The 17,157-nt window shown below is 37.8% G+C and overlaps 1 protein-coding gene across 3 annotated transcripts in view; it reads left to right on the top strand.

Moving 5' to 3' along the window:
- LOC129257244 (F-box DNA helicase 1-like) overlaps positions 1-17,157 on the top strand; it is a 33,762-nt gene that overhangs the window by 2,941 nt on the left and 13,664 nt on the right. For 2 of the 3 annotated variants that reach the window (XM_064097054.1, XM_064097056.1), the window contains 10 exons: positions 7,708-9,013; positions 9,500-9,630; positions 10,095-10,215; positions 11,531-11,718; positions 12,321-12,443; positions 12,910-13,004; positions 13,341-13,419; positions 13,635-13,724; positions 15,124-15,352; positions 16,230-16,308. In XM_064097054.1, coding sequence (XP_063953124.1) covers positions 7,793-9,013; positions 9,500-9,630; positions 10,095-10,215; positions 11,531-11,718; positions 12,321-12,443; positions 12,910-13,004; positions 13,341-13,419; positions 13,635-13,724; positions 15,124-15,352; positions 16,230-16,308 — 2,356 coding nt within the window. In that variant the 5' untranslated portion in view covers positions 7,708-7,792. Of the gene's footprint in view, positions 1-5,703; positions 5,744-7,707; positions 9,014-9,499; positions 9,631-10,094; positions 10,216-11,530; positions 11,719-12,320; positions 12,444-12,909; positions 13,005-13,340; positions 13,420-13,634; positions 13,725-15,123; positions 15,353-16,229; positions 16,309-17,157 lie in introns of those variants that run through there. The other variant, XM_064097055.1, reaches the window with a different exon arrangement.

The raw sequence follows: 17,157 nt of genomic DNA, 5'->3' as shown, positions 1-17,157 counted from the left end.
GTGAGTGAAAGGAAAAGTGCTGACTCAAATTGCCTACCTCTGTCTGTTGTGATGGTAGTAGGTGCACCAAACACTGCTACCCATCTGGCCAAAAATGCTCGCGCTACCGTCTCCGCAGTGATGTCTGGGATAGGGATAGCTTCTGGCCATCTGGTGTAGCGATCAACACAAGTAAGAAGATAATTGTTACCCTCTGATGAAGGAAGCGGGCCAACAAGATCAATGTGCACATGAGAGAAGCGTGCATCAGGTGAAGTGAAAGTACCAAGTGGTGCTTTGGTGTGCCGATGTACTTTACACTTTTGACATTCGAGGCATGTTTTGGCCCATTTTCTGACATCAGCGTTGATGCTAGGCCAAACAAAGCGCTCTGTAATGAGCTTTTGAGTAGCTCTGATTCCTGGATGAGAAAGTCCATGAAGGGAATCAAAAATAGCTCTTCTATGTTTGACTGGTACCAAAGGCCTGGCAGTACCAGTTGATATATCGCACAGAATGGTAGTGGTAGAACCTGGGAGAGCAATTGACTTGAGTTGAAGTGAGGAGTCTTTCACCTCAGTTTCATCTTCCTGATCTTTTGCGATGGCCGCAAAGTCTATGATTGAGGAAGAATCAACTCTGTCAATATACAGACGAGAGAGGGCGTCTGCTGCTGTGTTCTCCTTACCTGAAATGTGCTGTATATCAGAAGTGAACTGAGAAATGAAATCGAGTTGTCGGATTTCACGTGGTGAATGCCTATCCGGTTTCGATTTGAGTGCATGGGTAAGAGGTCTGTGGTCAGTGTAGATAGTAAATGACCTACCTTCAAGAAGATGGCGAAAGTGCTTGATACCCAGATATGCTGCAAGCAACTCCCTACCAAAAGTGCTGTATTTGGTTTCAGCGGGTTGTAACCTCTTAGAGAAGAAAGCCAGAGGCTGCCAAACTCCATCTACTCGTTGTTGGATAGCTCCCCCAACTCCTACGTCAGAAGCGTCGACTAGTAGGCACAAGGGAACATCAGTGCGAGGGTGCACAAGAACAGTAGAGTTAGCCAATTGATCTTTAGCATGATTGAAAGCAAGAAGCTCTTTCTCTCCAAGATCAATTGGCATGTTCTTTTTTGTTCTGTTTTTCAACAGATCAGTCAGTGGTTGCAGCACCTCTGCACAACGAGGAATGAATCGCCTGTAGAAGTTTATCAATCCCAGGAATTCTCGAAGTTTGGTGAGTGACGTAGGTGCGGGAAAATCACGGATGATTTTCACTTTGTCGCTAAGAGGGCGGATTCCGGTGTTGTCCACCATATGTCCGAGAAAAGATAGCGATGAAGCACCAAACTGACATTTCGAGGGATTGACGATGATGCCATACTCCTGCAGGCGATCGAAAAGCTGACGGAGATGTGTCACATGTTCAACCTTAGAGGAACTGGCTACCAGTATATCATCCAGATAAACATAGACAAATGGGAGGCCGCGAATGACGGTGTCCATCAATCGCTGGAATGTTTGTGCTGCATTCCTAAGGCCGAATGGCATTCGAACGAATTCGAATAAGCCGAATGGAGTGGTCACGGCAGTCTTGTGAATGTCGCTAGGCTCGACTGGGATCTGATGATATGCCCTAATGAGATCAATTTTAGAAAAAATTGTCTTACCTGCAAGAGTTGAAGAGAAATCTTGCAAGTGTGGGATAGGGTATCGATCCGGGACTGTGCGAGCGTTGAGCAAACGATAATCACCACAAGGCCGCCAGTCCCCTGGCGTCTTCTTGGGAACCATGTGCAATGGACTTGACCAGTTGCTCTCAGATTGTCGGATAATGCCAAGTTCAAGCATGTGCTCAAACTCTGCCTGGGCAATTCTCTGACGATCTGGAGCAAGACGACGAGGGCGCGCTGCCGCGGGCGGGCCTCGAGTTGGGATGTGATGCGTGGTAGTATGTTTCACTCCTGAATGCTTGTAAACCGGTCGTGTGATATCCGGATATTGACGGAGAATGGAGTGAAACCGCTCCGATGAGTCGTGTTGAACATACATCGGGCTAATAGTACCAGTATATGAACCACATCCCTGGACTGTAAGAGTGGTTTTGGTGTCTATCAATCGGCGGTGTTTGATATCCACCAACAGTCCAAATTGGTCAAGAAAATCGGCACCCAAAATCGGCGTAGGTATGTCTGTCACAACAAATATCCAGCGGAAAACACGCCGTAAACCGAGATCAAGTGTGAAAAACTTTTGTCCGAAAGTCTTGATTGGTGATCGATTTACAGCCTGTAGTTGGATATTTGTCGCGTCAACCCTAGCCGGTTTTCCCAATTTTGAATGAGGGAAAATGCTCACCTCAGCACCTGTGTCGACGAGATAGCGTGTACCAGTGTACTTATCGTTGACAAAGAAAAGGCGACTGGGTTGGGTGCTGCCAAGGGGGTTAGTCGCCGCTATTCCTTGGCGGGGTCGTTTCCCTGGGCCTGTCTTGCTGAGAAAGAGCAAGGACTAATGCACTTTTGAGCACTGCTCCCATATTTCCAGTGATACCAGCACTGGGCACCTGCATGCTGTTTACAGTGATGCGGGCTGCGCGAAACCGACTTGCGCTGTCGACTACGAGTCCATCTCTGGTTTTCCAGCATGGAGCAGGTTAATGCTTGAACCTGCATTGTGAGCTGGTCAACCTGAGCGGAGAGTTGGTCGATTGGAGAAAGGAAAGATTCAGGAGTAGAAGAAACATTAGGGATAGTCATGTTGTAGGGTTAAGAAAAATTGAGGAGTAGAAAGGAAACAAAAAAATAGCGAAGTGAGAATAGCGAAGTGAGAGCTCGAGAGGAAGCGAAAATAGCGAAATGAATAGAAGGCGATAGAAGAAAATTAAGGATTCAGGATCACGTCGGGGTCACCAGTTTAGGAAATTGGCAAAGCCGATCTCCTAATATTTATATAAAAGTTAGGTCCTACCTTAATTCTTGCTCGCCAGAAGATAGAATGGGATCCAGCCGCTCAGAATCTCAGATAAATTGCACAAATCCGTGAATAGAAATATATACACTTCACAATTTCAAATAGATTAGAAAAAAGGGATAGATGTCACAAAATGTCTCGCGAAGTAATGAGCTCATTAATTATGCAGAGAATATAGACTTCGAATGAGTGGAAGTGACGGTAAGGAATAAGATTGGAAAATGCAGAGAAATAATTAAGTATAAGTTGATCCTCCACAAGATTTGATTCGATCCTCACTAGCAGCTGGATAAGATGGTCAGCGTGAGTGGACAGGACGAAGGCAGAGAGTAGAGTGATGATGTGATGGAGAAAACAAGTTGTTTTTACCAACATCAGAAAAGGTGAGACAAAGAAATAAGCGCCAAAAGGATGGCATAACACAGTTGAAAAGAACAAAGAAGAGAGAGGTAGACTGTGAGAAAAGCAAACATGCCAGCATCTCTGTAGTGATGTTGTATACCTGCAAGTTCATCGCAATAAACAAGAGACAATGAAAGGATGTTTGCTCCAAGTCTAGGAACAAAAGAAAGGTTGTTTCTCAATATAAGAATGTGTTTGCCAAGTAGATTTGGACAGGAAATTGTCTTGCTCTGTGAATGTACAGTCTTGTAGTACATACACATGGCGTGAACAAGTGAGAATATATGAACTTGGAAATAAAAGAAAGAATTTATATACATATACAGAATGTTGAAATATAAATGAAAATATATACAAGGAAAGAATATATAGATGTAGATATATAAAAAGATATAGTCAAGTCACTACAAGGTCATTACATTGTTGATATTAATGACAAACAGAAAGATAACAATTAATTCACATGCAAATTTTTGACCAAAAGCATGGAAATTTTGGCAGAAAATGATTGCAATCGATTTCTACTCTTTAAATCATTGTGAAATACGTATTTATTTAATATTTTCCCATTGTGCAAAAATATGAAAATAATTGTTTTTCATTAAAAATATCCAAGATGGCTGACAAAAATGGGGTCTGGGCCTTCCGCATTTGACCCGGCAGCAACACATTTTCTTGACCACTGATATACATGATGGGACCATCAAACCTTTTTATGTACCTAATCAGCTGAATAAACTCTCTCAGCCCCTGGTCTATCTGGCTAAAGATGTTCAACAGTGTCTTCTAGGGTGCATAAAGTAAATGTTCGGTCAGTTCCCTTTCCAATGTGCAAAGCCTGGATTGAGTAAGCTATTGTGTATATAGGAACTGAGCTCTTGTAGTTACCGTAATGCTCTTCTGATTATGGATGAGAAAGGGTCTTTGGGATGGAGCTTGGATCATGAATCAGTTGAGGTTCTCAAGGTCCAGCAGGTAGTGATGCGTGTATTGCATACACGCCCAGCCATAGCTTTCACTGACACTGTTTACATGGTGAATTTTTGATAATTTTTAAACTGCTTTAAAGATATTCTGATGAACTAAGATGTCCCTTACTGTAGAAGGAGACAACAGTATAATTTATGCTGACAAATATATTTTAACTAGCTTTTTACAATTCATAAGATTAATATATTACGTTTACAAGCATTCATTATGTTTATGACTCACCTATTAGTGGAAAAAATCAATAAGTTCTTCTATTCATTCCTTTAAATTCTAACAGCTTTGCATTAAAGAACGATTTAAAGTGATACTTCCATTCAACAAAAAGAGCATCAAAGTATGAATAGATGGGTCTATTCAGAAGTACAGGGTACTAGACAGGAAGTCCATTCAGAAGTACCTAGCTAAGAAATTAAGTAGGAGTATAGTTCATTGTCTACTTATATTCCTCAGTGTACATTGAAGCACCACACTTCCATCTTCATGCAGATAGATATTAGTGGCAGGCTTTGGGGGACTGTGTATAACCTAATTTAGACAGTCTTTGTTTAAAAGTGACGATTGTAGTGTAGGTGACTTGATGGCTCTTTCTGGGAGCTACTCTGGCTAGTGATAACTCTTGCTGATACCTTGAACATACCTTGAAGTTCCACACTTCCATCTTCACGTAGGTAGATATTAGTGTGGCAGGGTTTGGGGGGCTTTGTAGCCCATTAATAACCCAATTTTGATAGTATCTGTTTAAAGCTGAGGAATGAGGACGATTTGATAGCTTCTTCAGGGAGTTTATTCCAGCTATCGATTACTCTTTTACTAAAAAAGTGTTTCCTTATGTCCAGTCTGGAATGAGTTTTTTTTTAGCTTTTGAGAAGACCTCTGGTACTCTGATACATTGCTTTCTGGAACATGAAGTCAGGATTGATGTTATCGATCTGTGACATTATACGGTAGGCTTCAATGAGATCACCCCTCTTCCGCCTATGTTCCAATGTTGTGAGGTTTAGTCTTTTCAATCTGGATTCATAAGGTAGATCTCTTAATTGGGGTATGAGTTTAGTAGCTCTAGCCTGCACCTTTTCAAGGACTTGAATGTCTTTAGATAGATATGGGCACCAAGCTTGCATACAATAGTCCAAATGTGGCCTGACAAGGGATTTGTAGAGTTTTAGGATTACATCTCTACTTCTGTAAGTGAAATTCCTCTTGATCATTCCCAAAACTCTATTGCCTTTCTTGGCAGCTGTGGCACATTGGGTTGAAACCTTGAGAGACTTATGTATCCATACACCAAGATCCTTTTCTTCTTCAGTTTCTCGAAGACTGTCATTTCCCATATGATATGTGTGATGCTTTATAATTTCCCGTCTAGAACAACTTTTGTCAAGCTTTTGAGAATGACATCTAGTCTGGTACTCTGATACATTGATTTCTGGAGTTCACATGGAGTGTGTATTAATATATATATATTTTTTTTACATTATGCAATATCTTTCAAATATCATCATCCCTCTTCTGTCTGTGTTCCAATGTTGTGAGATCACTAATTAAGCCAGATGTCATCATTTATATGTTTCAGCTTCTAAGGAACAAGTTGATAGCATTATTTCTATCCTAAATTGCCAGGCTCAGTGTTACCTTCAAGGCATGACTTCAGTAAAGCTTATGAATACATCTGTTGAATGAACTAATTCAGAAAAAAATAAAACATTGATATAAAGTATGAGATATAAGAGGTGTGAAGTACCCTTCTAAATGTGAAATTGGACACAGAATGTTTAGTTAAAAGTCTAAAAATCTCCATTATACATAACAAACAATGATACTATTAGCAGGATTATTCATTTTTTTTAAATATTGCTACTACATACATGTACCATCGAAAGTTATTGCAAATTGAATGAAAGTACATGAAGAACCCCTGCTTAAATGGCACCCCAAAATCAATGTGGTGCAAGGAAGATTTATGTATCAGGTAAAAGATTTAAGGTTGCACAATATTAGATTTTGGATGTAGGATCTTCTGTTCCTTTTGCTTTGTTTTATGCTTTGTAGGTCATACATGTACATGTACACTTCCAAAGTAAACTTAAAAAATTATTTCATTATTGAAAAATTATGATATCAGCAGTTAACTTTCAGTTGCCTGAGGGCATTCCCATGAAATAATCAACCTTTTTTGTACATCCGACCCCCATTTTTGTCTCACCTGCATAGCAGAGTGAGACTATAGGCGCCGCTTTTCCGACGGCGGCGGCGACGGCGGCGGCGGCGGCGGCGTCAACACCAAATCTTAACCTGAGGTTAAGTTTTTGAAATGACAGCATAACTTAGAAAGTATATGGACCTAGTTCATGAAACTTGGCCATAAGGTTAATCAAGTATTACTGAACATCCTGCCTGAGTTTCATGTCACATGACCAAGGTCAAAGGTCATTTAGGGTCAATGAACTTAGACCATGTTGGGGGAATCAACATCAAAATCTTAACCTAAGGTTAAGTTTTTGAAATGTCATCATAACTTAGAAAATATATGGACCTAGTTCATGAAACTTATACATAAGGTTAATCAAGTATCGCTGAACATCCTGCATGAGTTTCACGTCACATGACTAAGGTCAAAGGTCATTTAGGGTCAATGAACTTTGGCCGAATTGGGGGTATCTGTTGAATTACCATCATAACTTTGAAAGTTTATGGATCTGATTCATGAAACTTGGACATAATAGTAATCAAGTATTACTGAACATCCTGTGCAAGTTTCAGGTCACATGATCAAGGTCAAAGGTCATTTAGGGTCAATGAACTTTGGCCAAATTGGGGTATTTGTTGAATTACAGCCATAAATTTGAAAGTGTGTTGGTCTAGTTCATAAAACTTGGACATAATAGTAATCAAGTATCACTGAACATCCTGTGCGAGTTTCAGGTCACATGATCAAGGTCAAAGGTCATGTAAGGTCAAAGAACTTTGGCCACGTTGGGGGTATTTGTTGAATTGCCATCATATCTCTATAAGTGTATTGGTCTAGTTCATAAAACGTGGAAATAAGAGTAACCAAGTATCACTGAACATCTTGTGCGAGTTATAGTAGTTTTCAAAATCAGCACTGCTGCTATATTGAATCGCGTGATGCAGGTGAGACGGCCAGAGGCATTCCACTTGTTCTCAAGTTTTATTTCAGTTCATAAACTGACTATTAGAGCATTTAATACAGACTCAAAAAGAACCAGAAATCATATACAGAAAATTTCATGAAGGTCTTACATACATGGGGTCAGACATTGATATTTCATGGAATTACCCCTGATAATATCTGCTTATAAATTTTGTTGTTGTTCAATTCTACTTCATTCTTGTGTTCCTTTCTCCACAGGATTTGGATCTCCTGTTTAATTCAGTTGTCCGTAGACTTCTGAATTGCACTTTCTAAATGAGGCTAGAATCCATGCACTGAAATCATGGAAGGTCAGGATGGAGGTAGAAGCACTCCTTTGAACCAACCGCACTCAAGTTCATCGGTACCTGTGGCAGACCTTGAGATAAGATCTAATGCTGGACCTGTGGTAAAGAGAAAGAAAGTAATACAGATGAATGATAAGCAATGCCTTAGCCACTCTATGACTTCAGAAGGGGCAATGCCACTTACCAATCCTAAACCACAAGGATTGTCAAAGTCACGGAATTGGGATGCCAACAGGGGACTTTATCCAAGACAAAAAAATTCCAGAAATCATTGGAGCCCGAAGAAAGGAAGCAATGCTCGTCCGGGACATCCTGCTTTATTGGGATCACCAATGAAGCAAGGGAAAATTGATTCATATTTCCCAACATCACCTAAGAAGACACCTAACCGTAATCTGCCAAGCAACAGGGATTATGCACAAACCAATCCAAACCATGCATGTCCTCAGTCTTTTGGTAACAAGCAAAATGAATCCTCAGCTGGTACAAGTAGCTGGAAAAGTCCAGGAAAGTGTACTCATGCGACTTTAACTCTGCCTGCCAGTGGAAATCACAAAGCCTACCCTCCAGGAATCTCTCTTCCAAAGTCTTATGTAAGTATGGGGAAGGCTTCTGCAAATACCTCCAGTAGCCCAATTCAGTATACCACATCCACTCCTGTGACCAATGTAGGAAACTGTAGTACATTTCCTGCTTCAACTAGTTCAAAAATTTGTCATTCTTCAGTGAAATCTCTGTTTCAAGCAAAAGGTACATCAAGACATTCTACAAATATTGTTAAAGCATTTGAGGAAGATGACTTTATAACAGCTGAAATGTTTGATAATGCTGTGGGAAGCATTGAGCAAGACCAGTCATCCCAAGGTTTAATGTCGTCGGTCAAGACTGAAGCAAATTACCCAGAGACTGCAGACTTTGAGAAGGCACTGGATGAGGAAGATCTGCTGACAACAGAGGAGTTTGATGATATTCTGCAATCCTCACAAAGTCCTGTCAAATTTGGACCCCTGAAATCCTCACCGAGAGAGACTACATTTGGTCTCCTTGGAGAAGAAGACCAGTCATTTTCTGATGATGTAGAAGATGACGTGGATCATTTTAATCGTCTTCCTGATGAGCTTCTGGAGAACATCTTTGGCCAGTTACCCATTCTGGATATGTGCCTTACAGCATCTAGTGTTTGTAAGAGATGGAACAGCATCATATCAAGTGAAAGGGTGAGTTTTCTATCATCAGGATTACAATTTGAGTAATGATTAATATGCATCAGTATTCATCTACTATTTACTGTTCTTATATGTATTTAATTAAAATACTGTAGTAAAGTCATCTAGAATAATATAATTAATGATGTGAGAACTAAGTTAAGAGCTTAGCAGGCCCTGCTGTTATATTGTAGCACGGTGAACCGGTTTGACACCATGTGAGATGAATATATGTTTATGCAAACATTTTGGGGTGCCTGGTTTTAAAGCTTTATAAAAATTACAAAATTAAATTTGTAATGTCTTTCTTATATTATATGTATTTATTCCTGAACTGTTAAATGGTTTCAAATGATATTTGTAAAGCAATTGTTTCCTTTGAAATTTTCATGTATCATATATACAGTACATATGCCACAGGATTGTTTTTTCATGCTCTTTGCACATGTATGTTATTTTTTCCTTGATGATATTACTTGCATGCAAATCTGTCACCAGTTTACTCCATGGAAAAAGAGGTACCACCAGATGAAGAAAATTCAGAATTCTGGATACATCCAGCAAATTGAAATCCTGATCTCAAATGGAAGGGGGATAGCAAGTACAGCTTGTTTGATGCAACTTATAGAGTGAGTCTTCGATTGATTTTTCATGAAAAAAATCATCCCCACACATGATATAGTACTTGTAATTGTTTAATAGCTTGATATGGTACAGGTAAAATGCAGTTTGCAACAATTTACCAGACTTGATGTAAATCAAACATTTACTAACACAGAAACAGTTATAGAACCCCCTTTAGTGCAGAATCACAATCCCAAGCAGAATTACAATCCCAAGGACAATTTGAAGTTTTTAGCTGTTCAAATTACATTTGATTTATATTTTGAAATGTCCCAGAACTTTGCATACCTGAGTTTTAATGTTATATTAACGGATTCAAAATGAAACTTTCAAAAGATGCAGACTCCCATTATTCTGAAAAGATCCTTGAAATAAAATTCAAATTCTTACAAATCTTGTTTACCTTGCAATCAATCCACATTTCAATAGAAGTTGTAGGAAAGTAATATTGATTCTTTTTAAATTTCAGGTATATGAAGAATTTACGTGTATCAGATAAGTCTGCTGTAGATTATCTGAAGGACCACCCAAGGTACAATGAAGCAGTACTAGTTATGAAAGGAAGGACACCAAACATCTTTGAAAATCAAGTAAGTTACAATGATGATGTATGTATGAGGAGAGGGAAACACAATATGATGCTGGTATCCATGTCCAGGAAAGAATGTACCAATATTTTGGTTGAAAATGTATTACTTCTTTTGAGGTTTTGATATGTTGCAGACACCAAAACTTACACAAATTGAAAAAAAAATACAAATATGTGACAAAACCTGGATCTCTTATCTTTACTTACCATGGTCCAAATTAAATGTTAATAAATTGTCAGCCCTAACCATTTTTTTAATTCTCTCTCAAGTCTCAATGCATTATGTATGTTATCTCAAGTGGTTAAAAAAATGTAATATGTGTACATTGCTTGACAATCAATCATGGGGATGATAAATCAATTTCTCATATTTATTTTTAAAGCTGCTCCTAAACAAATACCTGAATCTAGGATATCTAGCAGCTCTAGCTAGGGCTATGATAAAAAAAATTTAAGGCACAAAAGGACAATTTTCCCCTTTTGATAATTGTTTGTATAAATTCTATGGCTCATATCCTTAAGTCCAGTTTGACTGAGACCATGGCCAAATCTGCTAAAATTATGGGAAACCAAAAATGTCAAAAAATTGTTTACATTGTATGTTTCTTGTTCATAATTCCCAGACAGTTATTACAAATTTGAGTGTCAAATTTGATTGATGCTGATTAATTTTTCCTGTACTGTTGGAAATTTGTTACAATTGGATATCCATAGTTAAACCAAGTTAGTCCAGAGTTTAAATTAAACCTTAACTCAGAATATATGGGCCATATGGTTTACATGGTTGAGTTATCAATGTGTTAAATGATCAGATTTCCAGTACAATTATGCTACCATTAAATGAGTGTAGCCTATCATTAATTCATTATGGGATGGGAAGTTTGATCAAGGTGTGGTACTCCCAAGCAAAATGCTTTTAACCAGGGGATCATGATTTGACTATGATACTCGTTTTCAAATATTTTCAAATAAGACTGGAATCTGGGTATCTCGGCCTTGGCTTATTAGGGCTCAATGAGTTATGCTCCAAGTGTTCAAACAGTCAAAATTAATTTTATTAATCCATATTTGTAATCCATGAAGTGAAATATTCATTGTAGATATATATTGTTGATTCTCCTATTTTTTATTGTGATTTTCACTGTTTATACCGTGTTTATACCTAATCGACATCTTACTACTTCCATGATGAGCATTTCTTTCACTGCCTGATTCGACTGTCATCTAACATAACTTTCCATCTCCTTTGATTCATTTGTTGTGTAATTCTATGAGAGGATTCTTGATACTAATAACACAATGTTTTCTTGGTGTAGGTCCCTCACCCTTGGTGTACCGTTGCAACTATTGTGATATTATCACAGTCGGCTCAAGAAGTGTTGCGTATCCTAGACTGTCTTCTACTGAGGAAGGAACCAGTTTCAAGAATGGATGTATCGGAGTGTTTGTACTGCCTTGCATCAGCTCTATTTCTCTACCAGAAGAGATTCAAGATAAACAGAGGGTCAGTTACTTTTCCTCTTCTGTGATGTCCTGTGATTTACCAGGGGCCCCGTTTCATAGAATTACATTTTTTTTGTCATTATGGCAACTTCCATAACTGGGTTCAGCATCTCATCACTTTACAGATTTTCCATGGTACATGTAGTTACAATGATGGCAAAGTTACCATTGTTTTAGCTCTTCATGAAACAGGTCCAAATGAATGACAATGATATTTCATTTATTTGTTCATTATTGAATGATAATTTTGATATTGTATTAATTATATGGTATCAAAATATCCTTGTCAATAGAATATATTATTATGCCACTAATTACCTTTATTAGGACACGCATAAATTTGACATTTATTGTTTCCAAATGCACACACCTGAATATCTTGGCAATACTGTGGACTTGCAATTTGATAAATGGTCAGGGTAGTATGTGACAGAATGTTGCCTGTATTTTAGTATATTTGCTCATGGGGAAAACTTAGAAGAGAATATCATGTCAAGTTATGCCTACCCATTTGGTATAGCATACAAAATACAATGTTTTGTTTCAAATTTTACCATTAAAAGCTCTAGCTGATTGATCTCTTGATAAATGTTTATATAACAGACTTCACTATAGGGTATTTCATGCCTTACATATCCTGGAGTGCGATGGGGCTGGTAATGATGAAGAGATGACAAACACTGCCAGAAGAAGCAATAGAGGACAACAGTCACTCTTCAGATATGGGTAATTTAGCAGTATCGATTATGGTGATAGAATGGTAGAATCCATTCTGATCATGGTGGAGATATGACGTTGATGATGGTGATGATGACGATGATAAGGGTAATTGTGGTGATGTTGGTATTGGTGCTGATGACGATGATAGCAACGATGATGATGATGATTGCAATGATGGTGATGGTGATAATGTTGATCTTGGTAAGGATGTTGGTGATGGTGAAGAGGAAATAATGATGATGTGAATGACAAAGGTGATTATGGTGATGTTGATCATGATGAGGATAATGATGGTAGAGGCGATGTGACAATGATAATGCTGATGATTATAATTATCTCTGTAATAAGGAAAAATGCTAATTCAAATAGGGGGATAAGTTTGACAATGGGGATTATTCAATATCAAATAACAGTTCAATTATTTTTCTCACATGTACTGTATGTTGATGTTATATGTTTTTCATCTTTACAGTCAGAGGCAAGGTATGAGCCTGACTCCAGAGCAGCTGCGGATCATCAATCATAATCTTCTCCCTACAGATACAATCAAAATCAACGCCTTTGCAGGTCAGAATGCCATTTATTATTTTTTTCTTAGGTTTCTTAGAAATCAATAAAGCTTAGACTTCTTTCTTGGTTCAGAGACAATGTGACTAGATGAAAATGATGCTATTGTTATCAAAATTTGAATATAAAGTGAAAATTGATTAACTTTTCAATTGAAATGAAAAGATGTGTATTATCAGAACACAAAGACAAATCTTTTGAAAGAATAATAAATCAGAATCCTGCCAAAACTAAAAGCTAGGAATTAAAATCAATAATTCAAAAATATTTACTATTGATTTCTCTTTTATTTGAAGTATTTTCCCTTATCATTCGATTACTTTTATTTTTGTGTAGGTACAGGGAAGACAACAACTCTCATCAAATTTGCTCAGTTGAGACCACATCTCAGCTTCCTCTACATCGCCTTCAACAAGTAAGTAACAAATAAGGACATTCACAATAATAGACATGTCATGGGAACAAGGTGATTTCTAGATGACATTTTCAATCAGGGATGGTCAATGATCTATTCATGAGCTCTTCCTGTGTGGCCTATGTAATATTGAAAGGTTGTACATTTAAATGCTGTCTCAATTGCAGTGATAAAGTTTTAGAGGAATGAAAATCTTTTTTTTTTCATTCTTACAGAACAGTGCAGCAACAAGCAGCGGAGAAGTTTCCAAAGAACGTTGAATGCAGGACCCTTCATTCTCTTGCATATAGGGCAGTAGGCTTCAAGTGAGTATGGATGTATGGAGGACATAAGTTGTGGTGTCATCATTTCCTAGCATTTTCATGATGAAAAATGTCTGCACACCAAATTTGAAAGTGGGTTGGTTCGTGATGGCCCAAGACATGGCTGCATTAAAGGGGAATCCAACCCAAATAAAAACTTTTTTTATAAGAAAAAGAAAAATCAGACAAGTTGATAGGTGAAATTTTGAACAATATTGGACAAACAACAAGCAAGTTATAAATTTTTAAAAGTTGTAAATATTGGTAATCACTATACCCATGGAGACTTCAAGTTGGCCGCATATGGGATGTCATAGTGATGTAAGGCAAGGACTACTCTTCCATGTACTCTAATACATATTATGGCTAAAATGTCATTTTTCCCAAAAGTTCTATTTCAAATTATATTTTTCTTTCATGAGGATATAAAACAATATACTACCTGGGTTATATTTATATTACTGCCCCAGGGGAATGGGTACTTAAGAGAAAACCACAAATCCCTGATAATAAAGTACATGGCCTAAGGGAAAGTTGTCCTTGCCCCTTGTCATAATTTACTTACCCAGTTGCCAATTTGAAATCTACATAGTATTAGTGATCTTTAATTCTAAAGCTGCTATAACTTTCTTATTGCTTGTCCGATTTCTTTATAACTTTCACCATTCTGTTTAATTTATTTTTCTCCTTCCCAACACAACATTTTATGGCCAAGGCTGGATTTCCCTTTAACACTAATTAGTCCCATTGAAATCAGTGCATAGTAGCCAGGTCCAATATGTATTTTATTTTGGCTAATCAAGTGATGATGCAGCCACATTTCAAGTCTCCTTGAAGTGATTCCCACCCATTTTGGGCTGTAGGTGCTTTACATCATTCTCAGAAATGGTATTCATAATGGTGCATATGAAGAGATTTTCTTATGTCATTACTTTGGTACCCTATTACAAATGAATCGGTAGTTTAACGGTACACTTGTCTACTTTCAATCCTGTTGTTGTTATCGATATCAAATACTTGCATTTCCTAAAACTTTGCCTATCACAATTTAATTTCAGAAGTGGTTATTTTTCCTAACTAAAAAAAAAAGCATGATTGTAAAGCATCAGAGGATCAATTTCTTACTAAAGTCTTCTTAAAGGGACCTGGACCTGGTAATGAGGATTATTGCTATTCCAAATAGCAACGGCACATTAAATCTCCTTAGAACATCAGTTCTCCAGATTAATAAACAATCTCTTTTTATGAAATGTGCTATTGTACCATCATTAACAAATTATTTGAACTTGTGCTCAGATCTTTGGTTTGTATTTCATTTGATGACTTATCTTGACTGGATGAAGTGAGATATTCACCCAACTATGAGTATCACATTATCAATCAACTTGTTCTTGTTGTCCAGGTACAAAGGTAAGATGGGTACCATGCTGAAGCCATACTTTATCACAACACTCTTGCCGAAGGTTGATAAAAAAGGGGTAAAGATACATCACATGACCCTTGCCAAGTATGTCTGTACAACCATCAATCACTTCTTGGCTTCAGACAATGCGTTCATCACCACTGCTCATGCTCCAACGATGGACACGACACATGTACCTAGGCGGGCATTGGATCACAGCACCAAAATGGTGAGTTATACTTGCTGAAAGGTCAAGCATGAACAAAAGATTCATTTTATGGTGTCATCTGATAGAGAAAATTTAGAGCATCCTTCAATATTAACAATTGTACAACTCCTACTTAGCTTGTTGTACGCGAGCAAATGGGAGGCTGAATGTCAAACATTCGTACCGTGCACAAAAGACGTACCATCCAAAATGTATCGTCCAAAATGTACCGTTGCACGGCTTTAGGAGGTGATGTAAAAAAAACCTCAGTAAAAATGAACAATACGCATATAAGCCTGCTGGCTAAATGCGCAAGGCTGCCCAAGGTCATGTGCGCTTGTGGGATTTTGCTTTCTGCTTTCGGTATTTTTGCTCCCTTTTCATAGATTACTATAGGGATAAACTCTTTTTTTTCTTCATATTTTCGGTAAATTCCGAGGCGTTGTACAACACAAATAGCGAATATTCTTATTCGTGCAATGGTGCGAGATTTCGCATTCGGTGAAAGAAAGAAACACTCTATTCAACTCGGCTAACGCCTCATTGAATAGAGCATCTTTCTTTCACCTCATGCGAAATCTCGCACCATCGCACTCATGCCTATTCGCTATTTGTATAATATCCTTCATATTAAGAGAGATGATATTAAGAGCTTTTTTTAATAATGCATCATTTTGGAGGATATGCACTAAATAGAGCCTCATTTGAAATTGATGTAATAAGACACAGAAGCAGGGCTGCTCTTTATAATATGTATACATTGAAATATTGATTTTGATGTATTATATATTACTATTGCAGTTTGACTGTTCAGCTTTAAAATATATCTAGTTCATTCATTCATTTGTTATGACCAAGAGTTATTGATGGATTTCTTCCCATTTTTATCCCTTCACAGGTTATTGCAAATGCTGCAGAAAGAGTGTTCCAGTCTCTGTGTGATGTGAACAACAAAGATGCTAAAATAACACACGATGGTAAGATAATGAACTTGTCGTAATTGCCAATGTCACATTTGCAATGGGAAATGGTCCTTCCGAAAACTGGTCATAGCTTTATATGAACAAAAAACACTTTAAACTTAAGTTTAGATCATGGCATACAATATGTATATTGAGAGTATTCCTTTTATATGCATTTGAATAGTGCGATTGCACTGCAATGCTTTGCTAACACTGATTGTTTCAGCAACAAAAACAATGGTGTGCTTTCCTTCCACTGACACTCATTATTGCAGAATATTACAAATCCAGGTAAGAAAGTAGAATTGAAGGCTTATATGCTGTTCATAATGTAAGCTATATTTGCTGTTCTAATGCTCCAATTCACCTTACTTTGAAGGTTACTCTGACCATATGACAGTGAAGACCACATGGTAACCAGGGACCTGTTGCATAAAACAGCCATAAAAAAACTCTAGCAAATCTCTTTCCAGAATTTCTCAATATATTTGTTTCAAAGGCATAATTTTGTTTGCTAGAGTTTTTTCTGGCAAAATTTTTATGCAATTGGTCCCTGGGTGGCACTAGCTGGAAGGATGTGGTCGCAATAGATAAAGGGTAAAGTAGATCCACATTGAAGCTTCCATACTAGAGCCTGTCTCCCTTTGTGTGTATCAATATGAAGATGTACTTAGTGGAGACTGGATTATCCAAATTATGTTCTGTACCTGTACCAAGGTGGATCCATGATGATCTGTTTCTGACATTAGATTACAACTGCTTTGTACCATGTGATAAATAACTAGTACCTACTGAAAATGGCAATTCCCATCAGTCTGACTGGCCATAGGTCTATTGATTCAAGCAGATTGCTTTAATATCTGC

Source organism: Lytechinus pictus, chromosome 3 (genome assembly GCF_037042905.1).
Source record: "Lytechinus pictus isolate F3 Inbred chromosome 3, Lp3.0, whole genome shotgun sequence".
Taxonomy (NCBI): Eukaryota; Metazoa; Echinodermata; class Echinoidea; order Temnopleuroida; family Toxopneustidae; genus Lytechinus; species Lytechinus pictus.
This window is presented reverse-complemented; position numbering and strand designations above follow the sequence as displayed.